The 20894-nt window shown below is 43.0% G+C and overlaps 1 protein-coding gene across 1 annotated transcript in view; it reads left to right on the top strand.

The window, feature by feature from the left end:
• NF2 (NF2, moesin-ezrin-radixin like (MERLIN) tumor suppressor) overlaps positions 1–20894 on the top strand; it is a 60006-nt gene that overhangs the window by 16514 nt on the left and 22598 nt on the right. Inside the window, 7 exon segments of the mRNA XM_070951368.1 lie at positions 2–61; positions 4820–4942; positions 7548–7631; positions 13683–13751; positions 14096–14178; positions 15350–15425; positions 17167–17301. Of these exon segments, the coding sequence (XP_070807469.1) occupies positions 2–61; positions 4820–4942; positions 7548–7631; positions 13683–13751; positions 14096–14178; positions 15350–15425; positions 17167–17301 (630 nt within the window).

The following is a 20894-nucleotide window of genomic DNA, read 5'->3' as shown; positions in this document are numbered from 1 at the left end:
TTTTTTCGGGCTGCAGTACATGATTAAAGACACGATAGCCTGGCTGAAAACCGACAAGAAGGTAAGGGATTTCAAATGCACGAATGTCTAGAATGGGTTTCCAACCTTGGGAAGACTTATGGACTTCAACTCCCAGGATTCCACTGCCAGCACAGGGGATAGATAGATAGATAAGATGAAATGGACAATAGATGGATATTAGATGATAGATTGATAATATGGATAGATACTGGTAGATAGATAGATAGATAGATAGATAGATAGATAGATAGATAGATAGATAGATAGTTAGATAGATAGATAGATAGATAGATAGATAGATAGATAGATAGATAGATAGATGATAGATAGATAGATAAGATAGAATGGACAATAGATGGATATTAGATGATAGATTGATAATATAGATAGATACTGGTAGATAGATAGATAGATAGATAGATAGATAGATAGATAGATAAGATAGAATGGACAATAGATGGATATTAGATGATAGATTGATAATATGGATAGATACTGGTAGATAGATAGATAGATAGATAGTTAGATAGATAGATAGATAGATAGATAAGATAGAATGGACAATAGATGGATATTAGATGATAGATTGATAATATAGATAGATAGATAGATAGATAGATAGATAAGATAGAATGGACAATAGATGGATATTAGATGATAGATTGATAATATAGATAGATACTGGTAGATAGATAGATAGATAGATAGTTAGATAGATAGATAGATAGATAGATAGATAGATAGATAAGATAGAATGGACAATAGATGGATATTAGATGATAGATTGATAATATGGATAGATACTGGTAGATAGATAGATAGATAGTTAGATAGATGATAGATAGATAGATAGATAGATAAGATAGAATGGACAATAGATGGATATTAGATGATAGATTGATAATATGGATAGATACTGGTAGATAGATAGATAGATAGATAGATAGATAGATAGATAGATAAGATAGAATGGACAATAGATGGATATTAGATGATAGATTGATAATATGGATAGATACTGGTAGATAGATAGATAGATAGATAGTTAGATAGATAGATAGATAGATAGATAGATAAGATAGAATGGACAATAGATGGATATTAGATGATAGATTGATAATATAGATAGATACTGGTAGATAGGTAGATAGATAGATAGATAGATAGATAAGATAGAATGGACAATAGATGGATATTAGATGATAGATTGATAATATAGATAGATACTGGTAGATAGATAGATAGATAGATAGATAGATAGATAGATAGATAAGATAGAATGGACAATAGATGGATATTAGATGATAGATTGATAATATGGATAGATACTGGTAGATAGATAGATAGATAGATAGATAGATAGATAGATAGATGATAGATAGATAAGATAGAATGGACAATAGATGGATATTAGATGATAGATTGATAATATGGATAGATACTGGTAGATAGATAGATAGATATATAGATAGATGATAGATAGATAGATAGATAGATAGATAGATAGATAGATAGATAAGATAGAATGGACAATAGATGGATATTAGATGATAGATTGATAATATGGATAGATACTGGTAGATAGATAGATAGATAGATAGATAGATGATAGATAGATAGAAGAAAGAAAGAAAGAAAGAAAGAAAGAAAGAAAGAAAGAAAGAATGAATTCTTCATTGGCCAAGTGTGATTGGACACACAAGGAATTTGTCTTTGGTGCCTATGCTCTCAGTATACATAAAAGAAAAAATATGTTCATCAAGAATCATAAGGTACAACACTTAATGATAGTCATAGGGTACAAATAAGCAATCGAATCCTACTAGGGAACAATCAATGTAAATCATAAGGATACAGCAACAAGTTACAGTCATACAGTCGTAAGTGGGAGGAGATGGGTGATAGGAACGATGAGAAGATTAATAGTAATAGTAGTATGGCGCAAATGAGTGGGGAGCCTTCTTGGAACGGCTGAAAGGACCGTGTTGTAGACTGGAGATAGATGATGCCGTATCCCTCCCACCCGTTCAGAGAGGGCATAGATGGCCTCTTTGACCCCTCTTTCAAACCAGCAGACCTTTTGAATGGGGTGAGAATAGTAATGGATTTCTAGAGAAAAAATTGCAGACTACAGGAACCATTTGCACCACTCAGGTGACCCTGAGGACACAGGTAAACCTCTCCAAGTGGCCTCAACGACCCTCTAAAAAGGATGCAAATGACCAGCTGTCTGCAAGGAGAATAAATCCTTCCATTCCCCACCATCCCGTCGGAGCTGAAGAAGCTTCTCGGATGAGAAGCGAAACGTCTTCAAAGAAAAACCAGAAAGTCCAGTGGCCTCTTGAATATAAAACACCTTTGGGACAAGCACGACCTGGAGGACTGAGAATCTCCATAAACATTTTCTCTCTCTCTCTCTCTTTTTTTTTAAAAAAATACAGCCTACCTAATTTAAGAACTTACCAATTTCCCCACCTCAAAACTTGTACCGAGAATTGTACCGTCAGTTTACCCTAATCACAAAAGTCTTCTCCAAGGGTTGGGCATCTTACCTGGAGGACAAGCGAATGCGTGGTTCGCACCTTAGTCTGTTTTCGAGCAGCCGAAATTGGGTGACCTTTGATCCCCGAGGCATTCCCTATTAGGATAATGCCCTCAATGTCACTTCCTCTAATTGGACACGTCTGCACAGACTAATGAGACTCCCCAGCGTACTGCTGGAAACATCTGCCGACGATGACAATGGGCTTCCGTGGTCACCGCGAGCATCTTGTGGCTTTCTTGTCCAGCTGCCGTTCCCTAATTAGTCAGTGTTTTTGGGAGCATCTGAAAATAACCAGCTTTAACTCTTATGCAAAGAAAACATGGCAATGGTTGCCTAGACTGTTTTTGATTGAGGTGGGTCGGGTGAATTTTATTTACAAAGAAATAAAGGGAGACAAGTATAGATCTATTTCAAGCTATTTAGCTCTCATCAGCTAGCCATACCCTTCTGGGATTCGAATCTGGGCCATAATATAAATTTAACACAAAATAGTTAGTCGTGAAAGTGACTGCCTGAGGGCTCCTGGATTGAGGCTGAAAGGCGAAAGGAAGCGGGTATGCTCCTTCCCATATTTGGGTAGATCAGGTTGCTTTGATAGAAAACCCATATATATACACCGGGTCTTAGGGCTTGGCTTGGTGGGCATGGCAGGGGAAGAATACTGCAAAATCTCCATTCCCACCCCACTCTGGGGCCAGCCAGAAGTGGTATTTGCTGTTTCTCTGAACGATTCAGAATTTCCACTACCGGTTCTCCAGAACCTGTCAGAACCTGCTGGATTTCACGCCTGGTTTTGCTCCATTTTATGACTGTCCTTGCCGCAGGTGTTAAGTGAATCATGGCTTCTCCGTTTACTTTGCTCATCAGAAGTTTGTCAGGTTTCGATGTCGTCTCAAATAAATTGCATTTTTCAAACAAAATAGTCTTTGATGAAATCTTTCATTTATTAAGCACGACAATCTCTCCCCGATTATATCGAAGCCAACACTGACTTCCTGACCCCAAACCTCCCCTTTCCATTCCCCAATTCTCTGCGTCTCATTGGCCATCTTCCAAATCACTCTCCCCATATCTACTACTTCAGCTCCCAGGAATGTCTCCCCTCCCAACCCATCTCCTAGGGGATATTATCTTCAGGGAAAATAAGTAGGTGAAAAGTCAAGCATCCTCTTGCCAGCTGTCCCCTCTTCTCCTCCTTATGTCAGCACTGGAACGAATGTAGTTTGAAGTGCTGACAAAGTTCACATAAAAGGGGATCACGTGATCCCCGGGGATCCCTGTGACTGTCATAAATACGAGTCAGCTGTCAAGCCTCTCTGTTTTGATCACGTGATTGTGGGGAATGCTGCAGCGTGAAAAAACGGCCGCAAGTCACTTTTTACAGTGCCGCTGTGATTTTGAACGGTCACTAAATGGACTGTCGTAAGTCAAGGACTGCCCGTATAAAAACCTTCATGGCACCTGTGCACAGACTTCAGTGCCTCTTAACTTTTTCTTTTTTAAACCATTTCCCCAGAGAGCCTGTTTTCTCTTCCTTCTGGAAGAGCGTTAAAATTACATTTTGTTGATGGGTGTGATGTTGATGTACAGAAAATAACACAACGTTGACTCGGTTTTAAACATTTCGAAAATGCCAGATTGCTTGTAAGCGAGCAGGCCTGTTCTTGTACACCCGAATCTTGTGTTGATTGCTGAGCTTTTATTGGGTTTTTTTTTTTCCTGATGGGTATTGATCCATAGAGAGAGGTAGAACATGACTTCCAAATCCTTGACTCCGCTTTGATGACTTTCCACTCCTGGGTAGCAGACAGATAAGGAGTTGATTTTCCAGGGTACATGAATTACTTTGCTGTAGAGGTGTAAAGTGGAGGGAGGTTTGAATCAGGTGGTAAAAAAACAAGAGGTTTGAGGGTGTCTGGACCTCCAGCTGGGCTTCATAACCAGAATTAAGACCATACGTGTCAGGTAATCCACCCATAGCCAAGTAATCCACCCATAGCAAGCAGAACTCCGAGACAAGAACAAGTTTATTTGGCTATATCTTATTGGCACAGGCTGGTGAAAACCAACTCTAAAGGTTCCCGCAGTTTTCACCTGTCTCAGGAATTCTGGGAGTTGAAGTCCACAGGTTGTAAAAGAGCCACAATTGCCCACCCCTGCCTCAAACCAACCTGGCCGAAGAGAGGCAACAGTAATAAAAGAAATTCTGCAAAGATTTGAAGAGTTTCATTGGAGTATTTCATCCTTCTGCAGGTGTTGGACCACGATGTCCCAAAGGAAGAACCGGTCACTTTTCACTTCCTGGCCAAGTTTTACCCAGAGAATGCAGAAGAAGAACTGGTCCAGGAAATCACCCAGCACCTGTTCTTCCTACAGGTAAGGCCTTTTATAAGGGGGACATCTGATACCTGCCCAGCCTCCTGAGATGCATTTTCAGATTGTAAAATCTGAAAGTCCAGCTGTCTCACTCAGGGGTGAAATGCTCTGAAATCTGCTACCAGTTCGCTTTGCTACTGGTTTGCTTTGCTACCGGTTTGCCTTGCTACCGGTTTGCTTTGCTACTGGTTTGCTTTGCTACCGGTTTGTTTTGCTACCGGTTTGCTTCACGCATGCATGCACAATGCATGCCAAATGCGCTTCATGCACACCGCAGGCGCTACCGCGCAACGCTGAAAAAGGAGGATTAAGAAGCCTTATTAAGAAGCGGGGGAACAGCTGTGCCACGCGATTTAGATTTGCAGGATTTCCTGCTTTCTAGGAAATATAAATTGCGCGGCACAGCTGATAGTCGGAAATACCGGTTCGCCTGAACCGGTAGCATTTTTTTATTACTACCGGTTCGGGCGAACCAGTTCAAACCGATAGCATTTCACCCCTGGTCTCGCTTAGCGATGGAAATTCTGCTCTCAATTATGGTTGTGTAAATCAGGGATTACCTCTAAACCAGGGGTGTCAAACTTAATTTCATTGAGGGCCACATCAGAGTTGTGTTTGACCTCAGGGGGCTGGGGTGGGCGTGGCCAGGGTGGGTGTGGCCAGCTCAAAATCACTTGTGTTGGGGGCGCTGTGGCGGCCCGAGCGCTCTGCTAGCGAAAATGGGCTCCCGAGCTCCGTTTTTGGCTGTGATGGCCTCCTGCAACCCTCTGCCAGAGAAAATAGAGCTCGGGAGGGCTGCTTTCATCCCTGCGCGGAGAAAAGTGTATGCAGTTTTCGTATTTGTACATAGTGCACAATCCGACAACTGGAAAAATTAGGGAGTGGAATCCTTACATATCCACAAACATCTTGGGTTAATAATAACAATAACAACAGCAATAGAGATGGAAGGGACCTTGGAGATCATCCAGTCCAACCCCCTACTCACGCAGGAGACCTATACTAGGGATTCGAACCACGGAACTGCCGACCTTTCTGATCGACAAGCTCGGCATCTTAGCCGCTGGGCCACCTAGCACATAACATGGCCTCAGTTTTATCTGAGGTCTAAAAAATAGATACAAGCCAAGTTTAATTGGAGTTTAGAACAAAATCACTAACATTCGGGGGGGCCCTCCCCCCCCCCCCGGTTCCTTAAGTCAATGTGTTCCTGCCAGGATATTTCAAATTCTCTCTGGCATTAAAAAAAACAAAAAACCACAATTAAAATAGTTTTTTTTAAAAAAAGAATAGACCCAGCCAAAACAAGCTTGGTTTATTCCTTTCCTAGAGGTACGCTTATGCATTTCTAAAGAGCTCTTAAGAATATATTAAATCTCTAATTTACATATGTATTAGAAAGTAGAACAAGATCACTCTTCAAATCCTGTTGCAGGAAGAAGAAAAAAAGAAATCTGCTCTCTCTTCGCGGCGGAGAGAATCAGATGAGATTGATGATTGTGTTAAGCCGTGTCTGAGCAGAGGTGGCTAAAAGAATTAGTGAAATAAAGGTAGAATCGATTTGAATAGGGAGCACCGAACGGAACTTGGTCTGCCTTAGCCACCTCTTAAAATCTTGCTTTTAAAATTGGTGCCGGGATGGAAATTTTGATTTTGATTTAGGCACGACGTATCTGCTCATATTTTATGCCCTTTTAACACAGTTGCGTAACCTCTTTGGAAGTTCTCTTTTGGGAGAACTGGAATATTCTCCCAAAACATACCTGTTGCATCCTCACATCCCTGCAGTCTGCATTTCTTTACAAAAAACAAAAAATTAAATTGGGGAGGCGTGTTTACTCCTCAGTGTTCAGCGAGGCTTAGTAATATATTGTTGTGACCCAGGCCCAAGTAAGTAGTAGGAAAATCAATCAGTGAAAAAAACAAACAAACTTTATTCGAACAGCTGAGAATGACTTCATTCCCAGCGTCGTTCAACTAAATTAAAGCAAATTCCTCCCAACACAAATTCCTCAGTCCTATCGCAAACCTTGGTCCAATTAGGGAAACTGCCAAAGGCCTTTCTTGGCAAACGTTCAGAAGTCCCAGATACAAAAATAAATACAAGATGTAGATGAAGAAGAAGACGAAGCTACCAACGTTGTTTTCCGGCAAAGCCCAAACGCCGTTGCTGGTCTGTTTTAAGCCTTATGGGAGGGGCCAATCATCTCTTGGCCTTACTCCCGAGTTGTCCTCTTTGCTTGAGCTGCTTCTGCCTTCTGGCAGCTCTTCTCATACTAGGAACAGGCTCCTCCTGTTCCTCTGCCTCTCTACTGTCAGTCTCTGGAGACTCCGAAGTCCGCACATCACTCCCTGATGGCCCTGGCCCCATCTCTGCCTCCGATGCAGAGCCCTCATCCGGGCCTTCCCCAGCCTCCAGGACTGGCCCCTGTTCTTCCTCAGCCTCATCGCTGTCCGACTCCGCTGCCAGCTCCTCAGTCTGCTGGCGGACCACAACATATATGTACATTCAGGTTGGCAGCTCAAGAATTATAATTGGTATTTAACTGGAGGCCACCTGCTCGGTTCTTCACCACCTTACCGTTTTCATTGTTGCCTCGTTCAGGTGAAGAAACAGATCTTGGATGAGAAGATCTACTGTCCTCCGGAGGCATCCGTCCTTCTAGCATCCTACGCCGTACAAGCCAAGGTAAGCCTTGCTTCATAATTGGGGGACATTCCTGGTTCTGATCCTGACCATGCTCATCAACCTGGAAAACCGATAAAATGTGAGGATTTCATTTCCCCGAAGGAAATAAATGGCTCGTTTTGAAGACATTTCTAAAAAAAAAAATCTAACCCACACCGTGGTGCCTTGAATATAAACAGAAAGAATTTTGGTTGTTTGGTACAAGAAAAAGCAGATGTCTCGGCGACAGAACGATAATCTACAAGTATAAACATAAATATGAATCAGTGTTCTTTCGAGAAGAACCGTTTCCCTGGTGCTTGCAAAAGAGGTAATTGAATTGAAAAGCTTTGTGTGGGTTTTCTTCCCCGTTCCCCCCACCACCCCCTTGCGACTTAGCTGGTGTTTCAAACCAGCATCTCTTGAAATGTGTATGTTCCGCTTTGTCCCTTCGTCCATCTTTTTGAATCTGAAGCCCAATTCACCGGGCTAATTTTTAATTTTAATTTTTGTTAACCGAGAGCCAGTTTGGTCTAACGGTTAAGGAATCAGGCTCGAAAACCAGAGACGGTGAGTTCTAGTCCCCTCCCCTTAGCAAGAAAGCTGTCTAGGAGACTTTGGGGCATCACCAGGAGTCGGTGAGTTCTAGTCCCCCCTTAGCATGAAATCTGGCTGGGAGACTTTGGGCCAATCACCAGGCATCTCGGAGTTCTAATTCCCCCTTATGTATGTGACTTTGGAGCAATCACCAGGAGACGGTGAGTTCTAGTCCTCCACTTAGCATGAAAGCCGGCTGGGTGACTTTGGGCCAAATTTATAAATAATTCAAGATGGCGAACATATCCAACACCTTCCTCCTATTTTCTCTACAACAACAATCTTGTGTGGCAGGTTGGGTGAGAGGGCAACTGGCCCAAATTTACCCAGCTGGTTTTCATGCCTAAGGTAAGACTAGAATTCACTGTCTCCTGGTGATTGGCCCAAAGTCACCCAGCCAGCTTTCATGCCCAAGGTGAGACTAGAACTCCCAGACTCCTAGTGATTGCCTCAAAGTCACCTCAACAGCTTTCATGTTAAGGGGGGGACTAGAACTCACCGTCTCCTGGTGATTGCCACAAAATCACATACATAAGGGGGAATTAGAACTCCGAGATGCCTGGTGATTGGCCCAAAGTCTCCCAACCAGATTTCATGCTAAGGGGGGACTAGAACTCACCGACTCCTGGTGATTGGCCCAAAGTCACCCAGCCAGCTTTCATGCCCAAGGTGAGACTAGAACTCCCAGACTCCTGGTGATTGGCCCAAAGTCTCCCGGCCAGATTTCACTGCAGGCTCAGGAATTTTTGGAGTCGATAGGTCATAAAGGGGCCGCAGTTGCCCACCTCTGCTCTAGACCTTTGCTTTTCAATCTTAAAAACAGTTTCAAGATGCGTATGGACTTCAACTCCCAGAATTCCCCAGGCGGACACACCTCTGCATTTGTGCCAGCTGCGGATTTCCACTGTTGAAGCCCTTTTCTCATCTCACCTGCAAAGTGGCTCTGATAGAAAGCAGATATGGCTAAGCTCTGGCACTTTTTTTTTTTAAAAAAAATGTTTTTAAAAGAGAATTTGATTAAGCATGGTCCCTGTTGTGCCCTTTTGTCCTCCAAAATAAAAACAGAAGGTCATCCCAGCCTACTTCTCCTTCCCTCCGAATCCTTACAGCAGAGCAGGGGGTCAGCAACCTGCGGCTCTGGAGCCGCATGTGGCTCTTTTCATCCCTCTGTTGCGGCTCCCTGTCACCGGTCAGCGCCACAATTTTGAGAGGACCTTCCTGTTGAGGGGGGCGGGGAAGCACAGCGCACCAGGAGGAGACTCTATGGCAAAGGGGCGGGTTTTCCGGTCGGCTCCACAGTTGATAGGGCTTTCAGTTAGGACAGGTAGAGGAAAAAGGATGCCGCGCTAGGAGGAGACTCTATGGTGAGGATACCGGACTTCCGGGCGGCTCCAGAATTAAACGGTGTGGCTTCCGGTTAGGATCTTTGTGGCTCCCGGTGTTTTCTTTTCTGTGGGGAAACGGGTCCAAATGGCTCTTTGAGTGTTTAAAGTTGCCGGCAGACCCCCTGCGGCAGAGGATTGACGTCGTTTAGCAGGTCGCCGTTAATAGTTTGGAATAAATAAATAAATAAATCATCATCACTTTGGCTTTTGGTACGTGGGCGACTGCAGTTTTAAACAACTAAAAATCCAAATATCACCATTCGTTTGTATTAACTTCTTCGGCGGTGGGTGGGGGGTGGCCGTCCTGTTCCATTTGAACGGGGTGGGAGGGGGTGTCTGGTGGCCCAAATTCTCAATCCTTAATGGTTTCACTGGCTCTTTGAAGGGTATTGGCTCTCTTGACGACGGATTGTACGAACGCACAGGAATAATGATTCGGTAGTACTCCGTAACCCAATTTAGATAAAAGAGCTTTTGGCAGCCAGACAGGTGGGCTGTCTGAGATGCTTCCGGCTGCCCCTCTTAAATCTTGCCTTCCGCCAAAGACCTTCACACCGCAGTCAAGTTCATTAAGCAGAATCCGCCACAGGAAAGGATGGAGGGTTGCCCTCCGAAGCTTTCAAAGGGCCCGTGGGAGGCCGGTGGGGGTGGGGTGGGGGGGGGCTTATTTCTTAATGCTTTCTGTTGGAACGGAGACAGAAACGGGTTTCTTTGTGGTCAGAGTAGACAGGGGAGAGGAAGGCTGCCGGGTCTGAGTATGGAAGACGAGAGTGGAACAGGGTGTCTAAGGAGGTTCTTGAACCATCCAGGTCAGGGGTCTCCAACCTTGGCAACTTCTCAACCAGCAAAACTGGCTGAGGAACTCTGGGAGTTGAAGTCCACAAGTCTTAAAAGTTGCCAAGGTTTGGAGACCCCTGATCCAGGTCACAGTTGCCTCAAAGGTGATTTTTCCAAAAGAAAAAAAAAAGGCAGCTGGACTTCCTTTTGTTTTCGTTTTGTTTTCCCCTCGGAAGACGTTTCGCTTCTCATTCCAAGAAGCTTCTTCTTCGGTTCTGACTGGAGGGTGGGTCAGTCAGAACCGAAGACGAAGCTCCTTGGATGAAGAAGCGAAACGTCTTCAATTCCAGTTGCCTTTTGGAAAAAATCACCTTTCAGGCAGAGTAGGACGGCGTTTCTCAACCTTAGCAACTTTAAGGCGCCTAGACTTCAGCTCTCGGAATTCAGCTGCAAGAAGCTTGTGACTCCGAAAGGAGAGGCCAGTGTAAACTTTTGGAAATTACCAGCAAGTCATCCTACATTAAGTAAGAAGATTCTGAATTATTGCAGCCAGCTGGCTGCCGTGCCTAAGGCGGGACTAGAACTCACCATTTCCTAGTGATTGGCCCAAAGTCAGACAGCTGACTTTCACGCCTAAGATGGAACTAGAACTCACTGTCACCTAGTGATTGGCCCAAAATTGCCCCGCTGGCTTCCATGGCTAAGGCGGAGCTAGAACTCCCAATCTCCTGGCGATTGGCCCGAAGACATGGAGCTGGCCTCCCTGGCTAAGGCGGAGCTAGAACTCACCGTCTCCCAGTGATTGGCCCAAAGTTATGGATCTGATTTTCATGGCTAAGGTAAAACTGGAACTCACAGTCTCCTAGTGATTGGCCCAAAATCACCCTGCTGGCTTCCATGGCTAAGGCGGAGCTAGAACTCCCAATCTCCTGGTGATTGGCCCGAATTCATGGAGCTGGCTTCCATGGCTAAGGTGGAGCTAGAACTCACCGTCTCCTAGTGATTGGCCCAAAGGCGTGGAGCTGACTTTCATGGCGAAGGTGGAACTAGAAATCACCGTCTCCTAGTGATTGGCCCAAAGTCATGCAGCTGACTTTCATGCCTAAGGTGCAACTAGAACTCACCGTCTCCTAGTGATTGGCCCAAAGGCGTGGACCTGACTTTCATGGCGAAGGTGGAACTAGAAATCACCGTCTCCTAGTGATTGGCCCAAAGTCATGCAGCTGACTTTCATGCCTAAGGTGGAACTAGAACTCACAGTCACCTAGTGATTGGCTCAAGGTCATCTAGCAGGCTTTCATGCCTAAGGCAAGACTAGAACTCACCGTCTCCTGGTTTCTAGCCTTTAATCACTACACCAAACCAGCTCATCAGATTGATTTTTTTTTTTAGGAACCAGCAGATTTGCAGAAGGAGTAATTATATAGAGATGGGTCCCCTATTTTGAGATCTAATGTGCTACCCGGTACAGCTTGTGCCTCTCCGAAGGAGGGGGAGAGGCTGGGGAGGGGTGGGGGTGAGGTTGTACTTGGCAGAGAACGCCGTTCCTTCCTTTTGTCCTCCTTTCCACTCTTCCCTCCTCATTCTGAAAGCATGAGGGGAGAGCTCTTTTTGTGTTAAGTCAGGTCTTAGATGTTCGTTTCTCTGCAGGTCCCATTAATTTTCCAAATCTGATCCTTTCCATAAGAAAAGAAGACGTCGAATCATTTACTGGGCTGTTTTCTTTTGTGCTCCAGTTCTGCAACCCTGCCATAAATGTTGCCTTTGACGTGAACTGTTCTACTTCTAATTTTAATTTTCTTCCAAAGATCTAAGGGTTATCCTAGGAAAGCTTCAGAGCTGGAACCGTCGGAGGCTCTGTAGGAATTTCAAAGGATGGAATTTGCTGTCTCTCTCTTTCTCTCTCTCTCTTTCTTTCTCTCCCGAGTGGAGTCAGTTACATAATAGATATTTGCATGCCGAATTCGTCCGTGAGCCGCTGAACGCGGCTATTTTTCCTCCACCCCTCCTTCCTCTTCAATTTTAGTTAGCTGGGTTAAGAGCCGAATGCAAGCAGCGTTAGCCTCTCTGCTTTTTGTCCATTTGTTAAAAACCCTGAAACCGTGCACACAATCTTTTTAAGGACTGGCTTCCTTAAAATTGAAATCTTTAATTGTGGGAAGGAGGAGCGCATTCAGTTTTGGAATGGAATGGAATGGAATGGAATGGAATGGAATGGACTGGACTGGACTGGACTGGACTGGACTGGACTAGACTAGACTAGACTAGACTAGACTAGACTAGACTAGAGTAGACTAGACTAGACTAGACTAGACTAGACTAGACTAGACTAGACTAGAATAGAATAGAATAGAATAGAATAGAATAGAATTATGAAAGAATAGAACAGAACAGAATAGAACAGAATAAGAAATCAGAATAGAATTAGAATAGAATAGAATAGAATAGAATAGAATAGAATAGAATAGAATAGAATAGAATACTATATGGAATAGAATAGAATAGAATCTAGTATATGGAAAAGAAAAGAATAGAATAGAATAGGGAATAGAATAGAAAATAGAATAGAATTATTTATTGGCCAAGTGTGATTGGACACACAAGGAATTTGTCTTTGGGGCAAATGCTCTCAGTGTACATAAAAGAAAAGATACATTCGTCAAGAATCATAAGGTACAACACTTAATGAGAGTCATAGGGTACAAATAAGCAATCAAATCATACTAAGGAACAGTCAATAAAAATCTTAAGGATACCAGCAACAAGGTTACAGTCATACAGTCATAAGTGGAAGGAGATGGGTGATGGGAACGATGAGAAGATTAACAGTAATGCAGACTTAGTGAAGAGTTTGACAGTGTTGAAGGAATTATGTGTTTAGTAGAGTGATGGTGTTCGGGGAAAAAACTGTCCTTGTGTCTAGTTGTTCTGGTGTTCGGTGCTCTATAGCGTCGTTTTGAGGGTAGGAGTTGAAAGAGTTTATGTCCAGGATGCGAGGGGTCTGTAGATACTTTCCCAGCCCTCTTTTTGACTCCTGCAGTATACAGGTCCTCCATGGAAGGCAGGTTGGTAGCCATTGTTTTTTTCTGCAGTTCTAATGATCCTCTGAAGTCCATGTCCGTCTTGTTGGGTTTATAGCAGGACGAAGAAGAAACGCATTCAAGTCCCATCCAGAGTTGGCAGGAAGGGTTATGCCAGGGGTGTCCAACCTTGTTCAGAGTTTGCAGGAAGGGCTAATGCCAGGGGTATCCTCCTATCTAGCCTCTCAATTCTCACAATTGCTCTAACTCCAGAAATCCCTCTGTCTTTGCAGTACGGAGATTACGATCCCAGCGTTCACAAGCGCGGCTTCTTGGCTCAAGAGGAGTTGCTTCCGAAACGGGTAAGGATGATGGCTTTCACATTCACTCAGCTCATCTGGGACTTAGTGCAGGTCTTAGTCTGCCATGGTTGGGAAAGCAGGATGCTTTCTTTTCCAAAGCACCAAAAGGCCAGACAAAAAAACAAACAAACAAAGGATGTAAACTCATCAAGGAGAGAAGGAACCTGGAATTGAGGAGAAACTTCCTAACAAAGAACAATTAACCAGTGGAACAGCTTGCCACCAGAAGTTGTGGGTGCCCCATCACTGGAGGTTTTTAAGAAGAGACTGGACAGTTGCCTGTCCGAAATAAATATAGGGTCTCCTGCTTGTGAGTTAAGGTTCTTTTTTTTTTTTAATCCTAGGTGATCAATCTCTACCAAATGACTCCGGAAATGTGGGAAGAAAGGATCACAGCCTGGTACGGCCAACATCGAGGCAGAGCCAGGTGAGTGACTTAAAAGGGACAGGTAAACACAGGTAGTCATTGACTTAAAAACCATTCCTTTAGCAACTGTTCGAAGTTAACAGTCACTGAAAAAAGGGACTCATGGCCATTTTTAAAAAATATTTTTATTTATAGTTTTTTCTTTAACATCCATATGTGCTTGGCGGACAAAGTATTGTCTGGGTTGATATATTTTACACACAGTAATAATAATAGTAATATTTTTTTAGACTCAGTGCCATTTTTAACACAACCTCTGCAGCATCTGATAAGGTAAAGGTTCCCCTCACACGTATGTGCTAGTTGTTCCTGACTCTAGGGGGCGGTGCTCATCTCCGTTTCAAAGGCAAAGAGCCAGCGCTGTCCGAAGACGTCTCCGTGGTCATGTGGCTGCCATGTCTCAACGCCAAAGGCGCACGGAACGCTGTTCCCTTCCCACCAAAGGTGGTCCCTATTTTTCTACTTGCATTTTTTTTACCTGCTTTCGAACTGCTAGGTTGGCAGAAGCTGAGACAAGTGACAGGAGCTCACCCCGTTACGCGGCACTAGGGATTCGAACCGCCGAACTGCCGACCTTTCGATCGACAAGCTCAGCATTTTAGCCACTGAGCCACCGCCTCCCTTGAAGGATGATAGTGACGGGAAATTATTTTAGACCTCGGTGCCTTCCACCATGCCCTTAAAACTTTCTTTTTTCAGCAAGCCGGGCTGGCTTAATATATTTTTTAAATATTTTTAATTGGTTTGTTATTTTAAATTGGGGCCAAATTAATATATATCTTTTTAATTGTTTTTAATGTTTGTATTGTATGTTTTTATCTGGCTGTACACCTCCCTGAGTCCCTCAGGAGAAGGTGCGGTATATAAATTCGAAATAAAATAAAATAAAAAATAAATTAAAAATTTGGGCTGGGGATTAGCCATTTTTCAATTTTAGACGTTGGGCCTACCATAAACCTGCCGCTTGGACTTTTTCCGCAAAGCTTTGTCATCTTGGCTGGCAAAACAAAATTCTCAATCTTCGGAGAGATGATGGGATCTGCTACACCATGTTTGATTTCTGTTCTTGGGTGCCTACCAGAGGCTTGCTTTCTCTCCTTTGGGTAAAAAAAAATAAATTGTCCCCTAAATTTCCTTCCCACACCCCGTCTCCCTTTGCTTTGCTTTGCAGGGACGAAGCGGAAATGGAGTACTTGAAAATCGCGCAGGATCTGGAGATGTACGGCGTGAATTATTTTGCCATCCGAGTAAGTCCATCTAGAAATACACAGCGTGAATCGCTCTGCAGTTCGGGGTGTTGATGGAGGGGACGGGGGACGAGAAAGCATTCAGGCTGAACCCTGGTCCCATTTGCCAAGAAGCGTAATGTGGCTTTTTGAGTAGCATTTCCTTTGTCACTTCACCTGCGGGCCAGAAGGAGATTTCCTTTCTTTTTTAAATTTTTAATTTTCTTTGAATACGAACATTCCATCTTTCATTAAACAGTGTGTCGTCTTGAGTATAAAATTCTTTGTGTCTTAACAATTCAAGCTACCACCATGTTCCTTACTTTAATTCATTCTTATATTAATACTAGATCATAATAATACAGAACAATTAAAACTCGGACCGCACGTTTTCTGAATAATTTTTATCCCAGAACTATAATTGCACTCAACAATGAACTAAAGGGCCACCATCGGTGAGCTGTTGGACAGCATGACTTGGTCTGTTGTGTGGATGTTTGGGTGGTTTAGGGGGTGGGGAATTTGTGGTAGGTGGGAGTGTGTTTGGGGATTGTTATGTGTGTTGGGCCTGGTCTCTGGGTGTTAAGTGAATTTCGTTGTATGGGTATACTCTGTATACACATACAATGACAATAATAAAGTTATTATTATAATAATGATAACTTTTCTCTTCTTAACTTACCTGATTTTACAATACCTTACTCTCATATTTATTCTCTAACCACTGATAAAATAACTCCCGTATATTATAATAATCTGATCCTTCCTTTCCTTGAATTGCAAATGTTAAATCTATTCATTCCTGCACATTCTAATATTTTCTTAATCACATTCTCATCTGTAGGGATCTCTTCGCTTTTCCAGTTTTGTGCAAATACAATTCTAGCTGCAGTTATTACATGAATAATCAGAAATACACTTTCTTTATTATAGATTCCCGGTAAGATCCCCAACAGGAATAGTTCAGGTTTTATGTCAATATGTTGTTGCATCATCTTCTCCAGCCACATGCGAATTTTTGCCCAATACCTGTTTGCTTCCACACATGTCCACCACATATGATTATACGAACCCAGTATCTGTTGACATTTCCAACATTTCTGAAGGAGTAAAAATGAGTCCTTAGCACTGCGGTCCATGCCGAGTTGGAAAGCTCTCTGCCTCCTCCCCTTCCTCCTTTTAACCAGGTTAATGCAGCAAAACCTCGGGCCAAATTGGGAGAGAGGTGCAAATCTAGGTGCAACTAGAATTGTATTTGCATAACAATGGAAAAATGATCAGATTCCGTCTGAGGGGACTGTAGTTAAAAAAATATTAGATTGTGCAGAAATGGATAGATTAACACTTGCTATTAAGGATAAAGAAGCAACTGAATATGTTTTGATATGGGACGTATTCTATCAATGGCAAGATAACAGAAAGAGAAGTTAGAAAGGAGGAGATATAAAAAGAGGAAATGGTAAAAAGGAGAGTTATTAAAGAAGATGATGTTAAATGTTAAGTATTAATGTTATCATAATATGTTATTATATTATTAATACGATGGTGATGACCTATCACAATAAAGATGTATAAATATGACTATTTAAACATAATTGTACCCAGAATACACACTGTTTGATGAAAATGGAATGTTATATAAATAAAACATGGGGGGGGGGAAGTGCAAATCTGTGTGCCTGATATGCTGTACCACTTCAAGTGGAATTAAGTCTCCCCATTTTACCCCCCCCCCCTTTTTTTTTCCTTCTTCTTCTTTTAGAACAAGAAGGGGACAGAACTGCTTCTGGGAGTCGATGCGTTGGGCCTCCACATATACGATCCAGAAAACAGACTGACCCCCAAAATCTCCTTTCCTTGGAACGAGATTCGCAATGTCTCTTACAGTGATAAGGAGGTAAGCCCGAACTGTATAAACACGGAGAAAGGCAAACAATATTTTAGGTCGTGGTTTGAGCACCTTGCCATGTGGTGGCCTAGAGGTGGAGTTCTCGCCTCACAGTCAAGGAGGCTGTGAGTTCGATCCTAGATAGAGGCAGATATTTCTCTCTCTGGGCACAATGTGGATATATCTGCTGAACATAACTCCGTACTGGTGATAGGAAGGGCATCCGGCCAGTAAACACTCATTCAGCTCCATTCGGTTGCCCAAGACTCCACCCCGCAAGGGATTACGGGGCCTTTAAAAGAGGATGTGGTTTGAACACCTGCCTGGTTAAAATTTATTGGAAACCTCTGGGGTTGGTGCCGTTGAGACGATAAATAATACAGGTAATCTTCAACTTACGACCACAATTGAGCCCAGAAGCTCTGTTGCTAAGTGAGAAATTGGTTAAGTGAGTCTTGACCTGTTTTTACGACTTTTTTCTTGCCACGTTTGTTAAATGAATCACGGCCGCTGTTATAATCAGTCACACAGTTGTTAAGTGAACCTGGCTTCCCCGTTACCTTTGCTTGTCAAGGAGGTCGCAAAAAGGGATCACGTGAGCCCCCCATCATAAATAGGAACCCGTTACCGAATGTAAATCACATGACCACGGGGATGCTACAATGGTCATAAGTGTGAAAAACGGGTCATAAGTCACTTTTTCCAGTGCCGTTGTCACTTCGAACGGTCACTAAGCAGACTGTTGTAAGTCGAGGACTATCTGTGATTGTGTTAGGTTGAAATCCCACCGGCAGAGGGCACTTTGAATGAAAAGAGTTAATCCAGAACTTAAAAGTGCATATGTCAACTCGCAAAGCATCCCTGGCCTGCTTTCGAGTTGCCATAGGCAAGGGGGAATGGGAAACTGACGAAACAACACAGCAGCCAAAGACAGATGCACATTCCAGACTTATCTCTCTCAAGGCTGTCTCCCAGAGTTACCCACAGCGGCCGGAGGGGAGTGATCTCTATAACCCGCAAAATTGCTCCATTGGCGAATGTGATCGATGACACACCCTGGGGAGAGGGGGGGAAACAAGGTCATGATTGGGGCGTAAATTACGTGGGTTCCGAATTGGCTTCATTTGGGAGCCTGCCGACGTGAAGCTCCTAATAAATAACTGGATTTCTTTTGAAGCTTGGCTCGAGGCTCATGATTTAATTAGGTCATCCGTCGGAACCCTGACAGCATAAAGGAAATTCAGAATCTTCTCGATTTTGGATCAGTGCGATTTTTTTTTTCCTCCCTCCGTCTGTATTTAAATAAGCCTTTGGCTTCTCGTTTGGAACTGATGAATGTTTCCTGGCTGTGCTTAAATTAAGTCGACCTTCCTTTCCCAGGTCTCGTCTCCTCGGGGTTTCTAATTGCCCTTTCTACTGTGTTTATGTACAACGGCACAATTGGAGTCCTGGCTTGTCCGGCAGCCCTTAAGTGAAATTTCTAAGTGCTGCATTTAACAATCCAGAGGCATCGAGTTCGGAATGTGAATAGGAGCCTTCATGCGTTGGGTTGAGCTTTTTAAGACAGGCAGAAGCACTAATTTGGAGGAGGACTTGTTTTCTTAACAATAGGAAAAGGATAAAGAGGACTGCGAGAGATAAACGCTACCTAGAACGGGTAAAAAAAAGTCCCAGTTCAGAACATTTATACGGCCAAATGCTTAAGCATTGAATTTGTGGATTCCCCCTCCCCCCTTTTTTGAAAAGATATCGTTGCATCTCATTGTAATACGTTCACAACTGGGCCCTGAATTTTCCATTGCTAAGTAAAAAAATTCACTTCCTAAATGTCTCACTTAGCAGAAATGTCAGGCTCCAATTGTAAGTCGTAAGTCGAGGACTACCTGTATAACACCTGTTTAGCATACATGCATGATTCTAAAGGCTGAAAGGAAGCCGATCAGACCTGCGTCTCCTTAATGTCAGAACCTCAACAGTGCAGGGAGAGAGAGCTGGAAGTCTCTTCTCTCAGATGTCAACAGGCCCATCATTCAAAGGCTGTCACCTTTGATCACTTCAACGAAGGCTGGCAACGAGATGATGGGCAGATCGGACAGGATGGGATGCACAGCCTTACGAACGGAACCCCTCGACGCAGAGGAGGTGTTTAATCTAGTATAGGAATTACTGAATGTTTGCCCGGAATTGAAATGTCCTTTCTCTCTGCCCATTGTTGGCAGAAAATTCAAGAGGTGGGATTAGTTTGGGGGGCGGGGGGGGTGGGTGGGTTTCCTCTCAAGGGAGCCAGAATCGAAGACAGCATCTCCAACTGCCAGCTAAATGACAAAGTGGGCATTACTCACTCTTTTTTTTTCCCCGACCTGCAAGATGAACCATTGCTGATCCTTTCTCTAAGCGCTAACAATTAGAGAATTTTCTTTTCTCCCGACAAAACCTTTGTCAGTGGCACAGGGATTGTGTGTGTATGTGTGTGTGAGAGAAAGAGAAAGAGAGGTAAGAGAGAGAAAGAAAGAGAGGGAGCGAGAAAGAAGAGGGAGAGAAAAAGATGGAGAGAAAGAAAAGGAGAAAGGAAAAGACAGAGAAAGAGTGAGGGAAAGAAAGAGAAAGAGAAAAAGAGATAAAAAGACAAAGAAAAAGGGGGAGAGAGAAAGAAGAGGGAGAGAAAAAGATGGAGAGAAAGAAAAGAAGAAAGAAAAAGACAGAGAAAGAGCGAGGGAAAGAAAGAGAGAAAGAGAAAATGAGATAAAAAAGAAAAAGGGAGAGAGAGAAAGAAATGGGATAGAAAAAGATGATGGAGAGAAAGAAAAGGAGAAAGAAAAAAACAGAGAAAGAAAGAGAAAGAAAGAGAGAAAAGAGATAAAAAGAAAAAGGGGGAGAGAGAAAGAAGAGGGAGAAAAAGATGATGGAGAGAAAGAAAAGGAGAAAGAAAAAGAGAAAGTGAGGGAAAGATAAAGATAAAAAGAGAGATAAAAAGACAAAGAGAAAGGGAGAGAGAAAGAAGAGGGAGAGAAAAAGATGATGGAGAGAAAGAAAAGGAGAAAAAAGCGAGAGAAAAAAGAGAAAGAGAAAAAGAGATAAGACAAAGGGGGAGAGAGAAAGAAGAGGGAGAGAAAAAGATGAGAGAGAAAAAGAGAAAAGAGACAAGGAAAGAAAGAAAAGGAGAAAGAAAAAGAGAAAAAGACAGAGAGAGAAACAGAGAAAAAAGAAAGAGAAAGAGAGAAGTAAGCAAGATGAAGTAAGGATTTTTTCCCCCATTGTTGTTGATTTCTTCAACTAAATGAATTCCCTTGTTGGGCCTTTGATCCCATTTCTGAGTTTCCAGCATCATCGTGGTAGGAACTGGCATCTCCCTACATTTCAGCATTTGCGGTGCTCAATTTTAGCAGGAGGTAGAAAAAAATAAAGGCAATTCAGGCTGATTTTTTTTATATTTCTGGACCAGTGCCCAATATTTTGGAAGGAACGGGGATGTTTCCTGTCTGAGATCCGGGAAAGTTAGTTCCAGTTGGAAATATCTCAGCCAGGTGAATCAATGATTTAACTTGAGAGAAAGCTTGGTGCCCATCTTCTATCTATTCCTCATGCCTTGGTTAACAATCAGC

This window comes from Pituophis catenifer, unplaced genomic scaffold (assembly GCF_029215685.1).
Source record: "Pituophis catenifer annectens isolate HBS135680 unplaced genomic scaffold, rPitCat1.0.hap2 SCAF_10, whole genome shotgun sequence".
Classification (NCBI taxonomy): Eukaryota; Metazoa; Chordata; class Lepidosauria; order Squamata; family Colubridae; genus Pituophis; species Pituophis catenifer.
Note: the sequence above shows the minus strand (reverse complement) of the source record. Positions and strands in the feature narration are given on the sequence as shown.